Consider the following 21,016-nt stretch of genomic DNA (forward strand, 5'->3'; position numbering starts at 1 on the left):
ACTGCAGAGACTTAGTATTCTTTATTTTGCTGCCCAGAGATTTCACTTATTTACTTTCAAATTCTTTGCTGTATTCTGACTAGCAAAGGTTTTAGCTGTACCCCATATGATTTGGATATGACTATGTATACTGTAGCATTTTTGCATTTCTAAATAATTTTTGGGTAGTGAAGTTATTCAAGCCAGAGACTAATATTTAAAAAAAGAATACTTTTCTGTGTTCTTGTTATGCCAGAAAAGTCAAGTATGTTTTTTGCTTAATAATTTAGAATTTGGCATTAAGGAATATCACTCATAAATTCTACCACAGGAAATGCTATGAATCTACTCACTGAGAAGGAAATAACATTTACTTGTTTTATTTTTATTGAACAAGTAGATATTTTGTACAGTGAGGTCAAAAGGAGCAAAGAGACAAATTCTTAGCACTCTCCTATCAGACTTAATAAATTGCTGGAGAAGGAGAATGGTTTAGAAAACACAAACATGTATAGTTCTGAATCTAATGGAACTCAAAAAGCTCTCCATACAGTTAGTTGGTCAACAAAGCACCTTGAAAGAAATACCACAGCACTTAGAGTATACCTCCATATTCTGAGCAAATGGATCCTTTGGATCACACAATGTTGAAGATATTCGATGGTTGCCACGGAAACATCTCTGACTTATATTCTGGGGGACTGGAAAGGTCTGCCGAATGATTGTTAACCTTCCAATTGACCTTCTCACAAGTTCCTGTACGTCCACATCATTTATTTCCTATAAGATAAGAAATGGAAGAATTAGAAATGCTTCAATACAGTAACAACACAAAACAATTAATAAGTTGTGATCTGGAAATGCTAAGGGATTCTGTTACTGTAATACATTTACTTAATGCTTAGCATACATCCAAATGAAAACAACACAAGATCATTAAAATGGTCAACTCATTTGTAGGTGCTCTCTGTGCTTTAAATTACATGCTTTGATGCCTAAATAACTCTAAATAGAGCAGTTGAATTACATATACTTCATAATAAAAAAGTTTATATTATATTGAATACTTCAGAAAAATATTTGTTGTCTAAACATGAAAAAAATGTCATAAAATAAGTGACTATTACAATTTGTTATTCATTAGTGGATTTCAAGGAACTTTGAGTACCTAGAAGATAGTTGCATTGTAAGAATAATATATATTGTTCTTAGCAATGAAAAATGGGGATCTCAAGACAAGTAGAAAGAGCAAGAGATTTTTTTTAGAAGACTTCCCAATTATTTCTTAGAACTACTGGTTTTTACTTATTCATTTTCTCTTGGCAAAGAATGAACAAAATGCTCACTAATTATTGAATAAATAAGTTAGTATTAATATAAAGATGAAAAATTTTGTTGATTAATACAGTGTGCACAAGGATGAATGAATGAAGAAACCCAATGCTCTTTATAGCCAAATCAATGTTATTTTGCATATGATTTGACAAACTCAAAGAAATGTACTTTCTAATTCCTTGTTCCCACTCTCCCAAAGCCAAACTCCAATTTTTTGATTTGGCTCATAGATGTAGAAGTAATGAAAATGAAATAATATTTTCACAATAAACATCTGTTCTAATTGGAATTAGTCAGAATAGAAGTGATCGGAATAAATTTTAGTTTTAAGGCAGTCTTTATGAAAGCCATTTATGCTTCATAGTGTCCATTTGGAAACTTGTAAACCAATGAAGCCTTGTAATTATCATATTACTGGTTTCAATAGATTCTTATGGTAACAGAAATAAAAGATTTGACACAAGATAAATTTTGGACATTAGTGAGCATTTCTCAGTTTGGATTCAAAGAAGTATTACAGAATAATGAAAGAGAAAAAGATTATTTACAGGTGTAATTTTTCTTCTTTTCCTTACTAATCAAACATTATTCTTCCTTAAAGAATATGTTAGCTTTATAATTTATTATTTACTTATGATTTTACGAAGTATAGATTTTCTGAAAATAAAATAACACCTGCCATTGGGTATATTCAGTATAAAATATCCTGGATTTGTGGTCAATTAATTCTTAATGTACCATAAAAAATGGTTTTTCTCAGTTTAAAATGCCGTCTTTTTCCTTTAGTCTGGGTCATTTCATTGGCCACCAAAAACTCTGTCTAGCAAAAAGCAGGTCACTTTTTAATTCCTGTCATCTACTCACAAAGCAGAATTAACCAATATCCTGTCAACTCTATTTTGAGCTTAAACTTTAACCAGAAATCTTTTAAAATTAGCTAATATTGTTTAATGTCTTTACACTTTTAAAAACTCCTCATTTAAAAATTCCATATACAGATGGAAATTTTCATTTAAAAAGCAGTGAAAAATTCTACCACTTTCTCATGATATTAACTAAACCATGTTGCATATGTGGTATTGCTTTTCTTTAGCAATACTAAAATTTATCAACATTTTGTCAAGCAGCACCATTTCTGTCTGCTCCACCCATGATAAACTGTCAATCAGCACAGAATACTTACATTTATTACATCTCTATATTAGGCAAAATACTAAGTATCTATTATCTCATTTTCTGCTAAAAACTACATTCTGATTCAGATACTGTTATTCTCACTTTATCAATAAAGAACTTGGGAGACTCCAAGCCCTTCATTCAAAATATCATTTATTCATAGTATGAATTTATAAATGTCATTGAAAGAGACACTCTTTGAAGTAATTACACAAGACACACAAGTAATTACACAAAAATACAAAAATTCCCTGCAAGAATTATTTAGATTAACATTCATGAATAATAGGAACTAAAATGATAAAGATACATTATTCTAGAATGTAATAGCTTGATGATTTTATAAGGAATAATAAAGTTATCTATCATGAGCCAAAGTATTCAAACAGACTATTTTCCAATCCACAGAAAGGACTGGTTTTACCTGTATGTGTTCCAAAAGCTGAAGTTGTCAGTTGTCTAAGTAACTAAACTATATCTGAGGAAATGTCAATTTGAATTGAATATATTTGGCCTATTATTATTTAGGGAAGGGAAAAGAAAGTAATTTTCTGGCCATTCTGAATGAAGCTAACAGACAGTCTGTCTCAAAAAATTCACTTGCAGTTTTAGTTTTGACACCTGATCTCAAAAACAGTTTGATAGTGATATGAAAACTTGACTAGGCAGTTATTTTATATTTACTGAACTTTACTTCTGCATTTCAAAAGGTGCATTTCAAGAGTGACAGATGCAATATTATGTAAATACTGAAAGCCAGTTTAATATTTAATGTATTGAGATCCTTCTTAATGAAAAAAAATCTGTAAGTAAATTCATTATTAAAATATGAAGTTATTGTACAACCTATTGAAATCTATATTGTTCTAATGCTCTGAAATTAAAAAAATGTTCCAACTATCAAATTCTTAAAAATAATCAGGTAAAGGACTAGTTCACCACTCACTCTCCTAAGTTCCCAGTACCATTAAATTCTGCTAATTTCTATAAAGACATACAGATAATTTCCTGGATTTTGAAGAATTTTAAAGAAGTTGAATTATGAAATTATTCATCCTATTATATTCTTTATTTGAATGAGTATATAAGAATTATACTGTAATAAAAAATGAACAAATATGTTTGTGCATGATTTTTCTCTATTTTACTTCCTTAGGAGGAAGGAATAGTCTTTTTTCCAAAAAATACTTTATACATGAATAAAAAATTATTAAGAACCAAGCCAATACATCCAAGAAAATATTTTTATTCACTTTGCTGTAATAGTTTAATGTAGGGTGGACCCTAAACTGTAAGAGAGAAGGAAGAGAAGACTAAACACCTGGTGAGCATATAGCCCCATTCAGAAACAAGCACTTCCCAGAACATATTATAGGAGAACTGGATTACTCCTGAATCTTAGTAATATATCAGCTTTAGGCTTAAATTAATAGAATTTCAAGGAAGGAAAAGAGTCTGAAAGCCATTAGATCAGACGTCAAGTTATATTATATTAACTATTTAAGAGAAGGGACTTCTCCCTTCTTTACGTATTCTTTTATCTCTTAGCATCTAACAGTTTCTGGATCATAGCAGATATCTTAGAAGTGTTGATAAATATAATTGAATGATTGAATGAATGGTAGTATTTCACTCAACTATGTTCTAAAGATAGAAACCTGAAATTTTAAGTCTAGATACTGGGATGCTTTAATAACTAATAATTCTGAATATAGCAGATTTAAAAAATGATATTAAGCAGTGTACTATGTGGTACAGTTTGATAAGATTATGCTTTTGTTGTTCTTGTTTCTAATATGTTTATATTCTTCATGTTTTAGAAGATATTATCCTTTGATACATCCATAAAGTTTAACATGAGTGTGAAATAATCACATAAACATTATGTTGAAATAAGGAACAAAACCAACTCTAGGCTATTTACCAGCAGGAAGTGGAGCAGAATGGTAACTGTCTGGTTGGGAGATTAGTATTGAGCAGTCCAATTAATCACTCAACTACAAAAAATGAAAAAATCCTTTACATATGCAGGCTTTTTAAACAAAAACAACTTCGCCTTAACTGCAGCACCCAGCAGCCATTGACAAAGAACAGTGGTTTAAACTATTTAAATAAGGAGTCAGGACACCAAAGGTCAGGTTCAGGATTATCAGGGAATAGAGGGTCCATGTAGCCTATGCTTCTTGCAGCTCTGAACAGTGTGTATCTTCCTATATTAATATCTAACTTGTGAAACTTAAATAACGTGCTAGGCCATCTGCTTCAGGACCCTGAAGGGATGGGATGACAATACTTAGATGGAAAAGCTGTTCTGAGCTGGATCCACCGATTGCAAGGGGAAGATAAATATCATCACCAAGTACTAACATATGATTGATTACACCATATGAGCTAGCACAGCCTCTCATTATTATAACAATGCAAATGGAAAAAAGTTATTGTTTTCAAGTTTCCACATCAATTTGTATCATGATGCATAATGCCAACTTTGATTTATAGGCCCTCTCTAAAAAACTATCGGATTTTTAGAGTGGATTAAATAAATGTTTGCAACCATTTAAAATTAGCAACAAAATAGTAGCAACACAAACCAAACTAGATTCATGTTTTCCACTTTCAATCAAATGGAAATTTGTATGTTGTTATAGTTGTTATTTTTAGAGTGTATTAGCTTCCTAGCAAATTTGAGAAATTGACATTTCTTCTTTTATGGAATCTAAGATAAATTATGATTCATCCATTCTAAATTTGTATAAACAAACCCATGAATGAAATAAAGAAAGTGAGAGTTAATTTGCCTGAGGCATTTCAGAGAGAATGAGTAGCTGAGTGAAGTCCTGTGGAACTAAATGTGCTGAACTCAGATTTACGGGCAATGGTGGTTTTCCTTAGGGATGAAAATACTGAACACATGCTTGATCTCTGAGTCTCAACCTAGTTTTGATAAAAATAATAACCAATATAAACAGTGTGGGCTGTGAACCAGATTTTTTGGAGGCTAGGTGATACAAAAGGAATGACACCACTGCTCGAGGACTAGTAAGGAGGACATGAGGATAAAAGAGCTAAGGGTCTCAGTAACGACCAAGGTGAAGTTATAAATAGTTCTGGCAGCTAACAGTCAAAAACCCAAGCATGAAGGAAAAGAACTGAGCTCTTCTATACTGTCATCCACACTTCTCACATTTACTGAGTTAGATTGCTTTGTTTGTGTGGATGTTTTATTTGCGAAACAGTGGCCCAAATTATAGAACATCTGTTTAAAGACAGCATTTGCCTTCCTAATAGTTTATAAAATAAAATTGAATGCAATGACTCCTAATGATTCCTAAGTAAAATATAAACTGTTATTCTTTCCAAGATACTCATCACTAGTGAAATACATGCTAGTCTACTTAGTCAGGTTTCATCTATAGAATGTGAAGGATTAATTTATTCACATTATTAATTGATATATTAGCAGTAGATAGATGACCACTAGTGTTCTGAGAGCTCTACCTGGGTTCATACTTTAAAGATTCAAGTATAGTTTTAGAAGTTAAATTGGATATGGAAAAAAAAAAGTCAGGGGTCCCTTCTGCCACCTTACCAAAGAATGGAATGAATAGGCATTTCCACTGAATGATTTTAGGTATATGAATTGATTTGATTGATCCATTTCTCTAAGGAGGTAAGACATCACCTTTATTTCCTAGCTAATTTTATTCACAAATAAATAAAATGACTATAGCTTATGTCATTCCTGTGTCATCTGTCCCCCATAAAAAATTGGAATGACATACAAATAAGGAATTAGGAAGATTTTTTATTTCTAAAAGTAGAAACCTAAAAAATAATTAAACTAATGACAAAAACTGAATAGGATGTTTCCTATAAGAATAAAATGAGGTGTCAGAAATTTTATAAATATCTCATATAATGAGAATTATCAAAAAAAGAAAACAAAGCAAAAATAACTAAAGCTTTATGCTGGAAAATACTAAGTTTTAAAATCCATAATCACCACTTAATAGGTGGGTAATATTTGGCAAACTGTTTAATTTACTGAAGTTTTAAACTCCTTGCAGAAAAATAGAAATGAAAATATCTAATTTGAAAACCTAACATGAAGATCTGCTAAATTTCCCTTTCCCTTCCCTCTAGGCTGATGTTTAATCATACTATATGGAAAGCTGAGAGGTATTAAAAAATTATGTTATCAAAAGTTCATTGAAAAGCAGACCTCACACTTACACATTACCTATGAGGATTTCAGAAAAACACATCTTAATTTGACATCATAAATTGACATTAATTAATGTCATTAATCATCAGAGAAATACAAATCAAAACCACAATGAGCTATCTCCTTACACTCATTAGAATGGCTATTATCAAAAAGACAAGAACTAACAAGTGTTAGTGAGGCTGCTGAGAAAAGGGAACCCTCCAACACTGTTGGGAATGTAGACTGGTGCAGCCACGATGGAAAACAGTATGGAGGTTCATCAAAATTTAAAACTAGGGCCCCCATATGACCTAGCAATCCCAATTCTAGGTATTTATCCAAAGAAAATTAAAATAATCATTCAAAAATTTATATGAAAAAAGATATTATAATCAAAAAGATATATGAACCTCTATGTTAATTGCAGCATTAGTTTCAATAGCCAAGATACAGAAACAACCTAAGTGATCATCAATAATGAATGGATAAAGAAGATGTAGTGTATATATGTATGTGTGTGTTTATATAATATATAAACAACTTGAGACTCAGAATTATTATTTTCTGTATAAGGAAAGGCAAATTATTTACCCTCTTTGAACCTATTCCCTCATTACTTCTCTGACTTTCAACAAATATTGAATATTCAACAAAATAATGTGTGAAAAAGTGATCTAGGAACTTTAATGAGCTATGATCATTACAACAGTACCATTATTTACACAGTGTCATTTGTCAGGCACTATGTTAAAAGCATTAGATAATATCTCCATTATTATTATTATTATGAACTTATAAAATAAATGTTACTATAATTACTGTACAAATGAAAAAACTGAGGCACGGGATGATTATATCAGCTTACAGTAACACATCTGACCAGTTTCATAGCCAGAACTGAACTCACTCACCTTGCTGAGTTGCAAAACTACAAGTTTTATGTCAAATGCTACTTTGTTCCTGAAACAAAACTTATTATTCTATAATTCAATATTTAGTATCCATTTCCAAATAACAGATGGTTTTTATTCATAAGTAATAGATATGATTGAGTTCTAGGTCTTTTGAGGACAAATGTATGTGATCTTATAACCTGTCCATGATTGATTCATCTGTTCATTGTCCTTTCTGATTCTGACTGGCAGGTACTGTGGAACAATGTATCTCACAGGGCTCTCATGTTGTATCATATTTTTAACCTTATGGTCTTTACAAAATCAATAAACTTTTATGAGGAATTTGACAAGGTGATGTATTTTAAAGCAGTTCCATGTCTTCATGAACAGAAAAATATCTGTACTTGTTCATTAACATTCATATTTAATCAGCATGTAAGGGAGGATCGATAAAAAGTTCTAGAAACAACATTGAAACATAAATGCAACACCAGCTCTCCACTGGGAGAAATTCACTTTACTTACAAAGAACTTACTTCTTATGAAGATTTTCTGAAGCAGGCAGCGTGTGCCAACAAAAAAGGCTGAAAGATACTCAGTGGGGAAGACACTCTCCATTTATTTTAGTCATACAAAGCCATTCTAATTTTTTAAATTCCTTATTCTATTTTTAGCTAACAGTAGCTACTCAGTAAGCTGAAAGTTTACTTTGTGTCCTGTTTCCGCTTAGAAACTCAAGGCTACAGGAAATGCTGGGCCCATACATAAGAAAACAGCCCCTGGAGGTAACAGTAAGGTCTAGTTGGCTTTACCTCATTTATAATGATCCAGTGACAGTCAAAAGCAACTAAATTAGTCTCCACAACCTAGAACAGAAAACAAACAAGTTATCAGTCAGCGTTAATCATGACAAACAAGCCAATTTAAACGGTATACTTGGCAAATGGCAAAAAAATGTACCACGTTAGAAAAGTCTTTGTTATTCAATGGAAATTGGAAAATCATTAGCTAAACGCTGTAGAAACATTTGTATTTCAGGTATCAGTACACTGTAGACTTGCTAGTTATTTAAATATATAATTCATCAGAAGCCTAGAAAAACATAGGTGTCAACCAAAAAAATATATATATAAATAATACTGTATAATTCAAATTACATTGCCTGTTCCAAATAAACTTTGATGATTTTCTGTTACCTATCTGAGTATAAACACATATCCCTTCACCATCTGGCTCTAGCTTGACATTCCTCTGCAATTTCCCTGTATATTTGCATAGTGCTGTGTTGCTTTAAAAAGCAAACTCCTCTGTGTTCCAGAGAGCTTTGTACATCTGCACTCTAAGGATATCCAATTGTAAAATTATCTGCATGTAAGGTCTAAAAGCAATAAACATTTGATTACAATTAAGTTATGAGTGAGTAATTTTGGTAGCTTTTAGATTGTCAACAACATGTAAAAGGAAAAGCAAACAATGTATAGGTAGTAATCTTGGCTGAATAACTTTGGATAAATAGATTCTAAATGGTTCTTAGCTTAGGTCAAAAAAGGGAAGCCTTGTGTGTGTGTGTGTGTGTGTGTGTGTGTGTGTGTACACGTATGCACACATAATGAAAGTAGCTTTTGTATCAAAGTTTACATTCTATCCAGTCTTACCGCACATATTCTAAGATATTTTCTTATGATTCATGCCATGAGGCATATGGGCATATAATAGGTAAGACTGTTTTATAAGATATTATTCTGATAATTTTAGCAACAATGCTTAAAGATTGGATTTTAAATGAAGATGCTTTCTAATAACCAGCAAGGAGTTGTTGTAAGTGTGAATTGCATGTTGCTGGTTATTCTTTGTCCTACTAGAAATTACTACTGAAAGATGCATTGAATCATGAGAAATACAAGTGGAAATACATTTCTTGTATGAGTCAATGCTTTCTGAAAGTATATAGTTATTTGCAGAATCTTTGCCTTTTTAAAATTTTGGTATAAAATTCTGTAGTATTTCAATATACATCACATTGGTCTCTGGGATCTTAATGAGTTATATAGATAATACAGTATCAAAGATGTGTGGATATGTTACCTATTTTTAAGTTATTACAATTATTATCATTTTTTGAAACACATGTGTGATCAGCTTATAGGTGAAACTTAATGTAGAATGTATGATTCATGGCAGTTTTCATTTTTATCTTTAAAAAAACACTTTACACTAGTAATAGCAGCCCTTATTTCTAAGTTTATGATTATTTTTCTTTAATCATCTTAGACAAATCATCAGTAACTTATTACTAATAAAAAGGATTAGAAAAGAAGTGGGACCTCCATGAGAATTTAAAGGAATACAAAACAGAGACCCTGATAGAGGAAAATGATTATCTTGTGCAGCAGCATTTATGAAGTAAGAAGAGGTGAAACTTGCAGTGGTAACTTACTGAGAATTGGTCTAGACTATAAAACTTACTCATCTTTCACACTCTCTGTTTTGAAATAATGTTTCAGGCAAAAGCATGAAACACTATAGAGGTACAGGCTCAATCTTGTGTTTCAGTAAGAGAAAGACAGCTAAGGCCATGGTTCAACCTACTATACCACCCTCCTTTGCTTAGGGTCAGCAGGGAAATAATCTTCTTTTACTCCATCTTTCATTCTACTTATGAATACTAAAATACATGACAGTTAGCAGTATAAATTTGGAACAAGGAAAAAATTATTAGCACATTACTGTAGATAAAGAAATAAACCATTTAGCACAAGAGCTCGAGTTCATGGAGCAGACTCCACTCCCTCACTCGCTAATGTGGTTATTGTACTAACTTGTTTTAAAATAAGCCTCTGTTATGTTGAGACATTATGTTTTGGGTCAAATTATTAGAGTAATTTAGCCTATTTTTATCTAATGTCATTCATTTCTGTTAGTCTTAGCTATGTACTTTTTCTAACCTTAATAAATTTTAATGGACATACTGATAGTAGTTTTAAATTCTGTGATTTTACTAAGGCATGATTTCAAAACCATGCAATGCTTTTTAGTCTTTTCGTGAATATTGAACGTTCAGGACTTTTTTTATGAGCACGTTTCTTTGGGGAAGGAAAACAAATTACACTAAGAAGGTACTTAAGATTTGAAAGGTAGATTTTTCATCTTTTTAATTATACACCAAACTATACATGTGTGCACAACTAAAATCGTTGCATTACTGTGACACCATATTATAAAGAAACTTTGATTTTTTTATTGCTATGTTATATACAAAGAGTTAATGCTTCATTCATTATCTGAGGAACTGTCATGAAAAGCAGAATATCTTTCCTTAGATTAAGTTTAACATCTTCATGCATAACCAAAGGAGTGGCTTCAGTTCTCTGATTTAATTGAATGTTACTAATAGTGAGCAATGTGAAAAAGAGGCTAATTAAAAGGGTAACTGATATCTCTAATGGAAGGAGCATTTAATAAAGGACATGAAAAATGACAGAGTCCAGTAGCCTAGACTTTGGAAACCTAGTGGGCTTTGAGTTGAGTTCCTTCACTTAAATGATTAGTGTAGGTAAAGCAAAGATTTTATGTAATTATATATATGTATATAATCTACTGCTATACACTATACATAAACATTTATATATATATATATAGATAGATGTATATATATGCACAGAGAAGTAAAATTTTAGTAGAGTTAAAAGAAAGCTAAAATTGAGGGATAATGTTAATGTTTTTCACATATTATCAAATTGAGCTGATATATAGTAAACTAATACATAGTGAACATTCTTAGGAGAGACATATTTACATAAAAAAATTCTCAGCTACATGTGTGGATAACAAAAGCCAGCTAACTATTGTAAATCCTAAATCAGTTCATCAAATAATTTATGTATTTTTTAGTAATATTAGTCCCTTTCTATTTGATACATGTCATTCTGAACCAGTGGTATTACTAAGTTGAAGGGCTGAATTACTTCTGGATAAAAGATTAAGAAGTGATTGTAAAGCATCCTAGGATTTTTCTAAAACATTGTATTTATTGCTTCAGTTACATTAGAACTCAAATTGGGAAAATTGTTTCTTTTCTCCATCTTCCTTACCTAAGTATTGCATCTCTTCTTTTAGCAGGAAACATATTTGAAGCCAATAAAAGGCTAAATTAAGCAATTCGATTGAAATTTTCCCTTTTTTCAGTAAGAACCTATTTTATATCTAAGCATATCATTGTTATAGTTGTTTGTTCTCATTCTGTGGATTCTTATAAGTGTCTAGCAAGTTACTAAACACTATTTTTTAAACCAAAATTTCAAAAATTTTTAGATTACAGTTAAATATTGAAGGTCCTAAAAATATATATTTCATTACCAGAATGATAGGAAACACTGCCCAAAAGAGTACATTATGCTGGCTTTAGCAAAAAAAGTAGCAAGTCAATAAGAAGAAAAAAATTCAACCCTAGGATGCATGGTTATCAAAATCAAAGAAAAGAAAAACGGATTGTCTTTGCTAATCTGTTTCTCCTCTCCCTCTTACCCCATGCTTCTCTCTTATCACTACACACGTGTACATTAATAATGTAAACAGAGCATGTTGCATGTTCACATGGAATTGCTGCCCCATTGACATAAAGTAATGTAGTTGAACCAAAAGAGACTACCCTGCCTCCCAAGAAGCTGAGATTACTTTAAGGAAATTGAGTAAAAAAGGGGGGAAAAATCGAGTCCCTTCAGGAAGACAAGCGATGAGTAAGGACAGACCATCCGTCACTGGCAGGAACTTGAGAAGTTCTGAATCTTTAGAAAAGCCTGACAATTTACCACCATGTCTTCCATCATTCCCTCTCACATCTTTGGATGTGCTAAATATAAGACAACTGGACGCAGAGAAACTGCCAGAGCGTGCATTTCACTGGTAATAAATGTGGAACAGTTCCTACTAGCACAAAGGACAATTTAATTGACTAAACAATAACAGCAACATGCTGTTTTTCACTCAGTCTGTGGCTTGACTAAATTAAGCTTGTTCCCTTTGCAGGACATACTAAACATTACACGTTTTTGCAAAGGGCACCAGTACTCTGAGCACCTACGACAGCAAAGACATCAGATGTCACTTCTGATTCCTGCCCATTCAGAACTGTCAGGCGGGTATCATGAATGGCCTGCCTGGGGAAGGACACCAGCAGCTATTCTGGAACAAATGGCCAGAGAAATATAAGAGCTACTCCTTTCCTGGCTCCTCGGCTATAGCAATTCTGTAGCTTCTCTTAGTCTTTTCTAGGACTGTTTGACTGATAGAAGGGACGCAACTTCCACTAACATTTGTAAGCATTCGGCAGCCAAATATATTTAGAAATGCTAGGTTAAGCAAAGTTAAAGAGATGTCATTACTACATTATTCCTCCAAGCTTTTCACATATCAGTAATGTAGTTAACATAAAAGACATATTCATAAATAATATTTTTTCATTTATTAATATTTTCAGATATGTGGCTTCAGGCTTATGAGCATGAGCTCTAAAAGAAGAGTCAAAGCCTCCATTTTCTCACAGTGTGGCTTTGAATGCACTATCAACCCTGTAAGCCTCAGTTTCTTTGTCACTAGGGCCAATGATAGAGCCTACATAAGAGAATCATAATGAAGAGTAAATGCATGATGGCACATGGCAAACTCCCAATAAATACTATGCCCTCATATTTTAGTTAATAGGCTTTATGGAACTCCAAGAATATAGAATATTCCAAACGGATGTGACTATGGAATCAATTTTTCCTACTACAAACCTCATAGGATTAGTAGTTTTGGGGACATGTAGACTAGAATCAATGTTAATTGAGCCATATATTCTAAAAGTTCTAGAATTTTATTGAAGCATCAAGAGGAATTTTGTAATTTTAAAATCTGAGCCTTATAATAATCCTACAGAAAGCACAGCCAACAGAGGAAAATTTCCACAAAAACAAATACATGGAAAAATTAAGTAGGACAAAACAAAACCACCATACTCTTCTGCAAGACAGTATAGAAATGGAGTGTATCATGAATAAAGTTAACAGTGTACAGTAGAATTTTCACAAGGGATCATGGATTTAGAGTATAAACTCTACGTCCAGTTGCCTGAGTATCCTGTATGGTTAAAGTACCAAGCTATATTACCACAGATTTCTGCTAAGAAAGCCAATGCAATTGAATAGTATAATTCTGTGAAATGCAGAGTGATAATTCAAACCTCTAGCGTTCTTAAGGCATAATAAACATGTATATGACCCGGGATTCATTTGCACTGCTTGGTTTTTTTGTAGCTTGTTTCTCACTAGAAGAACTGAAGCCACAGTGCAAGGAGACATGGGACTATTGTTTGTGTAGATTTCATTTTTAAATCCCAAGTATGCCCAGCAGATGGCATCAGTAACCCCTTGAGCTGATAGTGGGCAGCATGGGCTATTCTGAAATGACTGCCTTGTTTGCATTTCCCTTTGAGCTCAGCATGGGTCCCCAACACTCTTCTGTTCTTATCCAAGCAGCCACTATCTGCCATCCCACTCTGTGCCTTGTGCTTTAGAATCTCTGCTCTGGTCTTCCAGCTGGAAGACCGCAAATACCTTTCATCCAAATCCTCTTGCCACTACTGCCAAAGTTATTTCATAAACGGATATGCTAGAATTATTGTTACTGCGGTGCAGTTGGGTCTTCCCACACCCCCTGGGAGATGGAAATACGCCACTGCTGAGATCTGGCCAACAGTATGCTACCTGCTATGCTTCTTAATATGGAAAGATGGGCGCTAATGCAAGAAAATATAGACTCTGCGTTTATTGTATGACGTAGACTGACATACTTTGTCCTATATTATTGAACAGAGACTGAATAATGGTTAAAAGTGAATTAATGATTTCAATACTTTGCCTGATAAGGATATAGAAAAAGATTTGACAGTTCTTGCAAGTGCAGGAGACTGCTGTGTTCCTGTTTTAATTCTGTTTGAGTTTCTGCTGGTTTCAGAAGTCTTTTAGATGTTGCTGTAGTGATTTAAAGTATGTTATTCTAAAACAATTAGGAAGAGTAGTTATTGTTGAAGAACCACTCATCCCTTGTCTTGCCTGTTTTACCATCTTCTAATATGTTAATCTTCGGCACAAAAAGGGAATTAAGTTAAAATATTCATTTTTAAAAAAATAGCTAAATGATCCTTGGCAGAATAAATTAATTCATAAGTATAACTGGCAAACAAATAAATATGAGATCTTACTTGGATTTCACCAGGATTTAAAACGATGATTTGGGGTCACTTGGCACTTAAATGCAGGGATTTATGAAAAAAGGTTTTCGTGCTGTCTTGAAGCAAATAAAGGGAGAAAAAAGGCATCTTACAGAGAAGCCTATCGACCACATCAAAATGCAACCTTCAGGCCCTTCACCACTGTGAACTTCATGCCTTTGCTTTGTCCCTTTTGATCCTTCTCTATCCTTTCCCCTTGACAAAGTATTTCTCACAATTCAAAGACTGAAGCAAATGTCAAATTCTTTCCCACCTCTGTCTCTGTAACCCCAGGCAGTATTGTCCTCACTCTTGTGCTTGTCTAACACTCTGAGCAAACTTCTATTCCAGCTTTAATTAAATTGTGTTTAGCTATGTACCCAGCTGTGAGGGCTGTTCTGGGTTTAATATCCCTCACACCCTCTTTTTCAGGTGGAGTCACTTTCTTGCCGGTCCTTCGGTATGGCTCCACCTTGCCCTCACTTTGCCTTTTGGCTTGCTTTTCCTCCCTGGGGAGACATGCACACGACTCCCTCCTTCATTTCACGGAGGTCTCTGCATGCACAACACTTCATCAGCATGATTCCATGATCACCCAGCCTTCCTTCCCCACGCACTTACCCCACACGAGGCAGACACACACACTTACTTACTATCTCTTTCTGTGCACTAGGTTTTAAGCTTCACAGAAGCTTCATTTTGGCTACCAGTCTCTACCCTTAGAATAATCAGTGACACATCGTTGGGTCTGAGTAAAATTTGTTGCCAGGCACAAGGCAGATTTTCACTAAATGCTGTTTGTAAGAAAAAGATAACTATATAACCCTAACTCCTGTTTATACATCTGTGTCTGTCCTTACTTCCCCTGGGGATAAATTACTTGATAAACCTGTAGTGAAAAGAAGTCATTAGAAGGCATTTAATTATAAAAAAATAAATAAATAACCGGAAAATGACTCATTACATTTTTTCAGCTGAGGAGATCTTAATTATTTATGCGGTAATGAAATATAGAAGTATCATATTTAAACTCTCCATAGTCAAGGACCTCAGAGTTTGGAGGCTAAAAGGCATTAGAAAAAAAAAAATTTGAATAGTTGGACTTGAGTTCAAATTCCACATCTCCTTATTGACATTCAGATATGTTATTTACTCTGAGTCTCAGTCCTGATTAAATAAACAGTGCTTTTTTTCACAGCTATGTAGTGATGATTAAATGGGTGAATGTATCTAAAGTACCTACAATATTGTAAGTTCTTTTCTATATATAATAACTTATTCAGTGCTCAAAGTGTACTTATGATGTGAGCACTACATTTATATCCACCTTACATATGAAAAAACTGAAATAACTAACCCAAATCACAAAGCCAGTTGTGGAAGAAAGAATCAGTAACTTGTAAATGTTCTTCCTACATCATGTTTTCATAACCCTTTTTATCCAAGTTTCAGAAACGATTAGGCTTTATACAAAATTAAAATAATGACTGTTAAACTGAATATTGTAGAACACTGTGTGTATACACTAGAGCTTTGGGTATTTGAATTCCACTGTATAACTTACTTACATCTTTGAGAGAGAGAGAAAGAACCATGGAAGAATGTGAGAAATGTAGGTGATTTCACCTACCATTCTACTCCATGACCGCTAGCCTTTAAGTGGTGTAAGAAAATTTGCTTTTCTTTCAGTGAGTCTTAGTTTCCATATTCTTTTCAGAATACAAGCAATTGATCTACTGATGAACTCATCAAGCATTTATATGCATATATAAATTGTGCAGCCAATGTTTAATCACAGTATTGTCTAACACTCTGAACAAACTTCTATTCCAGCCTTAATTAAATTGTGTTTAGCTATGTACCCAGCTGTGAAGGCTGTTCTGTGTTTAATATCCCTTACGCCCTCTTTTTCAGGTGGAGTCACTTTCTTGCTGGTCCTCTGGTATGGCTCCACCTTGCCCTCACTTTGCCTCCTGGATTGCTTTTCCTCCCTGGGGAGACATGCACACGACTCCCTCCTTCATTTCATGGAGGTCTCTGTCCCAGCTTTCATCATAACAAAACTTTTGATTGTCGCCATAGGACAAAGGGCCAAAAGCTTCTAGAAGAGAAAAGCAACATTGATTCTTAGATATTGTGGCAACAAGGCAAAAAGGAAATTAAGCATCTTTTTTCAGTAGTTAATTGGTTTATACCATTCTCTGTGTAACTTGGCCATATTCTGGGTTATCAATAGCTCATCATTGATGAGGCCACTCTGGAAGCTGATTGTTACTCATTAAAAGACATTCCTGGTTCAATATTCTTTATCCTTGGGCTTTTATAATATTTCACAGGGATTCTGCTGAATATCTGTTTAGAATATCAAGAAAGGTATAAAATGCTGATGATTCTAGAATCAAAAGATTTCCCACAGAGGAAAAAAATTCAAAAGGACTTATTAATTTTGATATACAAAGTATCCAAAAGAAAAATAAAGAAATGTAAAATGTGAACTTCCACGGCCATATTCCTAAACTAATTTTGTTGGTCATTCTCAAGGCATTTAAGCTCACTGGAGGTATGATCCCAGAACATTTTACGAAATCAAAACAAGACCATTAAGTTTTCTGCGGTTTCTAAATTTCTTTCATGGTTTCTTCTATAAAAAGTATGCCTTGTGGCCTACTGTAAAATATGTTTTCAATGATGTTGGACTTGACAGCATGGACATTTTCCAGAATTTCAAGCAATTGACTCTCCCATCTGTGCTATTTCAGTATGGTGAAATATAAACCAACTTTTCCTCACCACTGACAAATCACCTTATGGTGTTAGAACTGTGTTTAGTAACAATATGTCAGTTGAAACTGAGGCACCAACTGCTAACTGCTCAAACAAAATGTCATTTGTAGAACAGAAATACAGAGTTTGACAAAGGAACCTATGCTATGATCACATGATAAAAGAATATTCAAAATCATCTGACACTTTTTAGAGTGTTCATTGATGTTGAACCTCTTACTACTTTCTTTTAAGTTTTTTAAAAATTTATTTACAGGTACTTTTATCTTCCAATGTTTATAATTGCACAATTTCTAAAAAACGAATAGAGCTATTGTAAATGCCACTTGCATGTCTTAGAATACACTATTCCATCTTCCCTAGAAATGGATCACACAAATGTATGGTATAGGGTCACTACAAATTCACCACTTCTAATCCCTACCGGACACTTAATTCTAACTAGCCATTTGTCTGCCTGTGCATATGGTCAGCTTCACTTGACCCTCATACTCCGTGGCAGTCAACCTTTACCTGGGTTCTTTAGTCCATTCTCCTAATGACATTCAACCTTTATCTGGGTTCTCTAGTCCATTTTCCTAACGACTTCACAAGCACCTGTGTTTCCTATTTAAACAAATAATAAGGAGCAACAGGTAGAAATGGTTTCAAGCCCTCAAATTTCTGCCCTTCTAAATTCAAAACAAAAACAAAAACAAAAACCAATACTTATTTGAACAATAATAGCTAACATTTTGGAACTGTGTATTACTTATGAAAAATAATAGTGAACATTTTAGCATTTTAGTGCCCTCTCTTCATGTAAGTCTCCTAACAACTCTTTGAAGGTAGTTGCTATTATTTCCACTTACAAATGAATATGCCCCATCATTATTTCATTTCTCCCCTCTCTTCAGAGTAAAATAGGCAGTCTTCCAAAAAAGGAAATTAATCATTTCAATAGCGCTGTCTCTTTCTTCTTCCTTCCTTAGGGAATCTGCAGCATCAGTTATCACCACACTCTTGTGCTTCCCACATTTCTCCACTGGCCACCTATGGGGTTCTATATACTTTTTTCCACCTAACACATGATCTCTTAACCAACTTCTACAGTCTTCTCAAATATTGCCTATTATCACCTTCTCCTCTTTTACAACTCTCACCATTCACATCTCAGTAACTCCGGCTCTGTCTACAACTCTCTCAACTCCTCTTTGTTATGTCAGGCCTCTGTCTTTCAGGACCCCTGTAGGCATAATTATCATCATCATCACTAAGAAATCTCCATGATTAGTGTGCCCCTCCCACTATAAATTTCTTCTATAAATGAGGATATGAACCAGCATCACTGGACATACCTAATTATATCTAAATTATCTTTTTGTGTACATTGTCCACCATTCTTAAAGCTTTCTGAAGCAGGGATGATGTTTTGTCGACTTTATATTCTCAACAGATAACTCTGGATCTGATTCAAGATAGACACTAAATGTACTGTGAACTGCATGAAACTATCATGTTGAAGGTTACATTTCTCCCTCTCCCCTCAGCCCATGTGAATGGCCCTGCAACTACAGGTGAAAACACTTAACAGCATACTGACACAATTCCCACCTCAGGAGCTTGTATTTCTTCTCTTCTCTTCCTGAGGACTTCCTCCAGCATATTTGGACACACACAAACATAACCTAGAAGTGGGGATATGTTGCCATCACTGGAGATCAACTCTGAACCAACGGGGATGGGAGGAAGTGGATAATGCTCCTGTCTCCTCACTTGCCAGTAGGATAACTCTGAGGTGTATTCCAGTTTCTTAGGTTCCCCACAGGATTCAGTCCCACATTTGTAACCCATTCTTGGTTACCCACTTTTGACTGGCTTTTTCTCTTTGCTCTCTTTCATGTTTGTCACCTCACTTGTGCTATTTTGGACCGATTCCCTAATAAACCATCTGCACCCAAGTCCATGTGTTAGGATCTATACCAGTAACTCACACTGAGTCAGTCTTCCTACATAAAAGCACACCACTTATTACACATATATAGAAAATAGTTCCTATAGATAAATGAAGACATTCTTGAGTAGGAAAATTCTTGAGAAATTAAAATTCTTCACAATCTCTCCATAGGAATTGCCTTCCTATAATAGATTGTTGAAACACTCTCATAATTCTAAAAAGCTTTGATATTGCTGTGCACAGTTTTTTTTTTTGTATTTGGGAATTCTTCACACTGGAGATTCTCAATTTTAGCATGCATTAGAATCATGTGGATGGCTTTTTAAGCCCAGGTTGCTGGGCCCACCCCAAAAGGTTCTGATTTAGAAGTTCTGGCATGGAGTCTGAGGGTTTGCATTTCTAACAAGTTTCCAGTTGAAGTTCATGTTGCAGGTTTAGTGAATCACTTTGAGATCCATTGCTTTACAAAAAGCTCTGGTCAGGGACTGAGTGTTATGACTTGATGTTAATTCTATATCCATTCAATTAACTTGACAAAACCATTCAGCCTTCTGAGCACCTGAAATATACTAGACACAGTGCTAGTATGGGAGTTGCTTCATCGAGCAAGTCAGACTTGGTCTTTGTTCTAAGTGAGCTTTCAGCCTAGCTCCTCTGGATGCTGTTAGGAATATAAGAAGTGTAATAGTGCTACCAGTCTACAAGCAACACTCCAGTAGAAGTGACTAAGGACATACACTTACATAGGAGGAAATACAAAAGCCTTGCTTCAAAAAGAGTTACCTTAAGCCTATTGTTTAAAAACAACTTATTATTTGAAGTAAACTTTTTTACACACATTAAAGTGTACTCCAATCATATATGCACAAATCATACCATTACACAAATTCTTTTGCTCATGTGTATTTTCCATTTGGGGTGATGAGTTATTATTTATAAGAACTGAGTTTTGGGGATTGGTAAGCATAAACATTATTTTGATTTTTCAACCATGTTTTTTGTGTGTTTGTTTTTCATTTCCAAGTGATAAGTTCAACTTTGAGTACAGGCTGCCAATCATATCCTGAAATAAATCATTGGATTTGCCCGTTCTTTATTTCTTACATGCTATTTCAGTCTCAACAGTGGCAATCAGTTCAGCTAAGTTGTTAAATAAATGATGTGTCAAGGTTTGCTTTAACTAACTCCAGGCAGATAAGTAGAAAACAAAATTCTGGAAATTACTGAATTTCTATTCTTTAGTCAGTTTTTCTTTTGAGAATTAATTTTCATTACAAATTATAGAATGGATATAAGGTATGTTTTGTTACTAGAGTTGAGGCAGAAATGTGCACAATTGTGGTTCATAATTCAAACGGTAGTCTGAGATATGTGCCAGTACTTTCTTGGTCCATTTTGAAGAGTTACGTACTGATTTTGAAACTACCATATGTTTCACAGTTTACTTAAAGTTC

At 33.8% G+C, this 21,016-nt stretch overlaps 1 protein-coding gene across 1 annotated transcript in view; it reads right to left on the reverse strand.

Annotated features, from left to right (window-relative positions):
* Window positions 1-21,016, reverse strand: part of GRID2 (glutamate ionotropic receptor delta type subunit 2) — a 1,417,443-nt gene that overhangs the window by 498,977 nt on the left and 897,450 nt on the right. The window contains exons 5-6 of the mRNA XM_037020242.2: window positions 8,406-8,459; window positions 586-759 (exon numbers count right to left, since the gene is read on the reverse strand). Of these exons, the coding sequence (XP_036876137.2) occupies window positions 586-759; window positions 8,406-8,459 (228 nt within the window). The remainder of the gene's footprint in view (window positions 1-585; window positions 760-8,405; window positions 8,460-21,016) is intronic.

The sequence above is a fragment of the Manis javanica genome, chromosome 5 (assembly GCF_040802235.1).
Source record: "Manis javanica isolate MJ-LG chromosome 5, MJ_LKY, whole genome shotgun sequence".
Taxonomy (NCBI): Eukaryota; Metazoa; Chordata; class Mammalia; order Pholidota; family Manidae; genus Manis; species Manis javanica.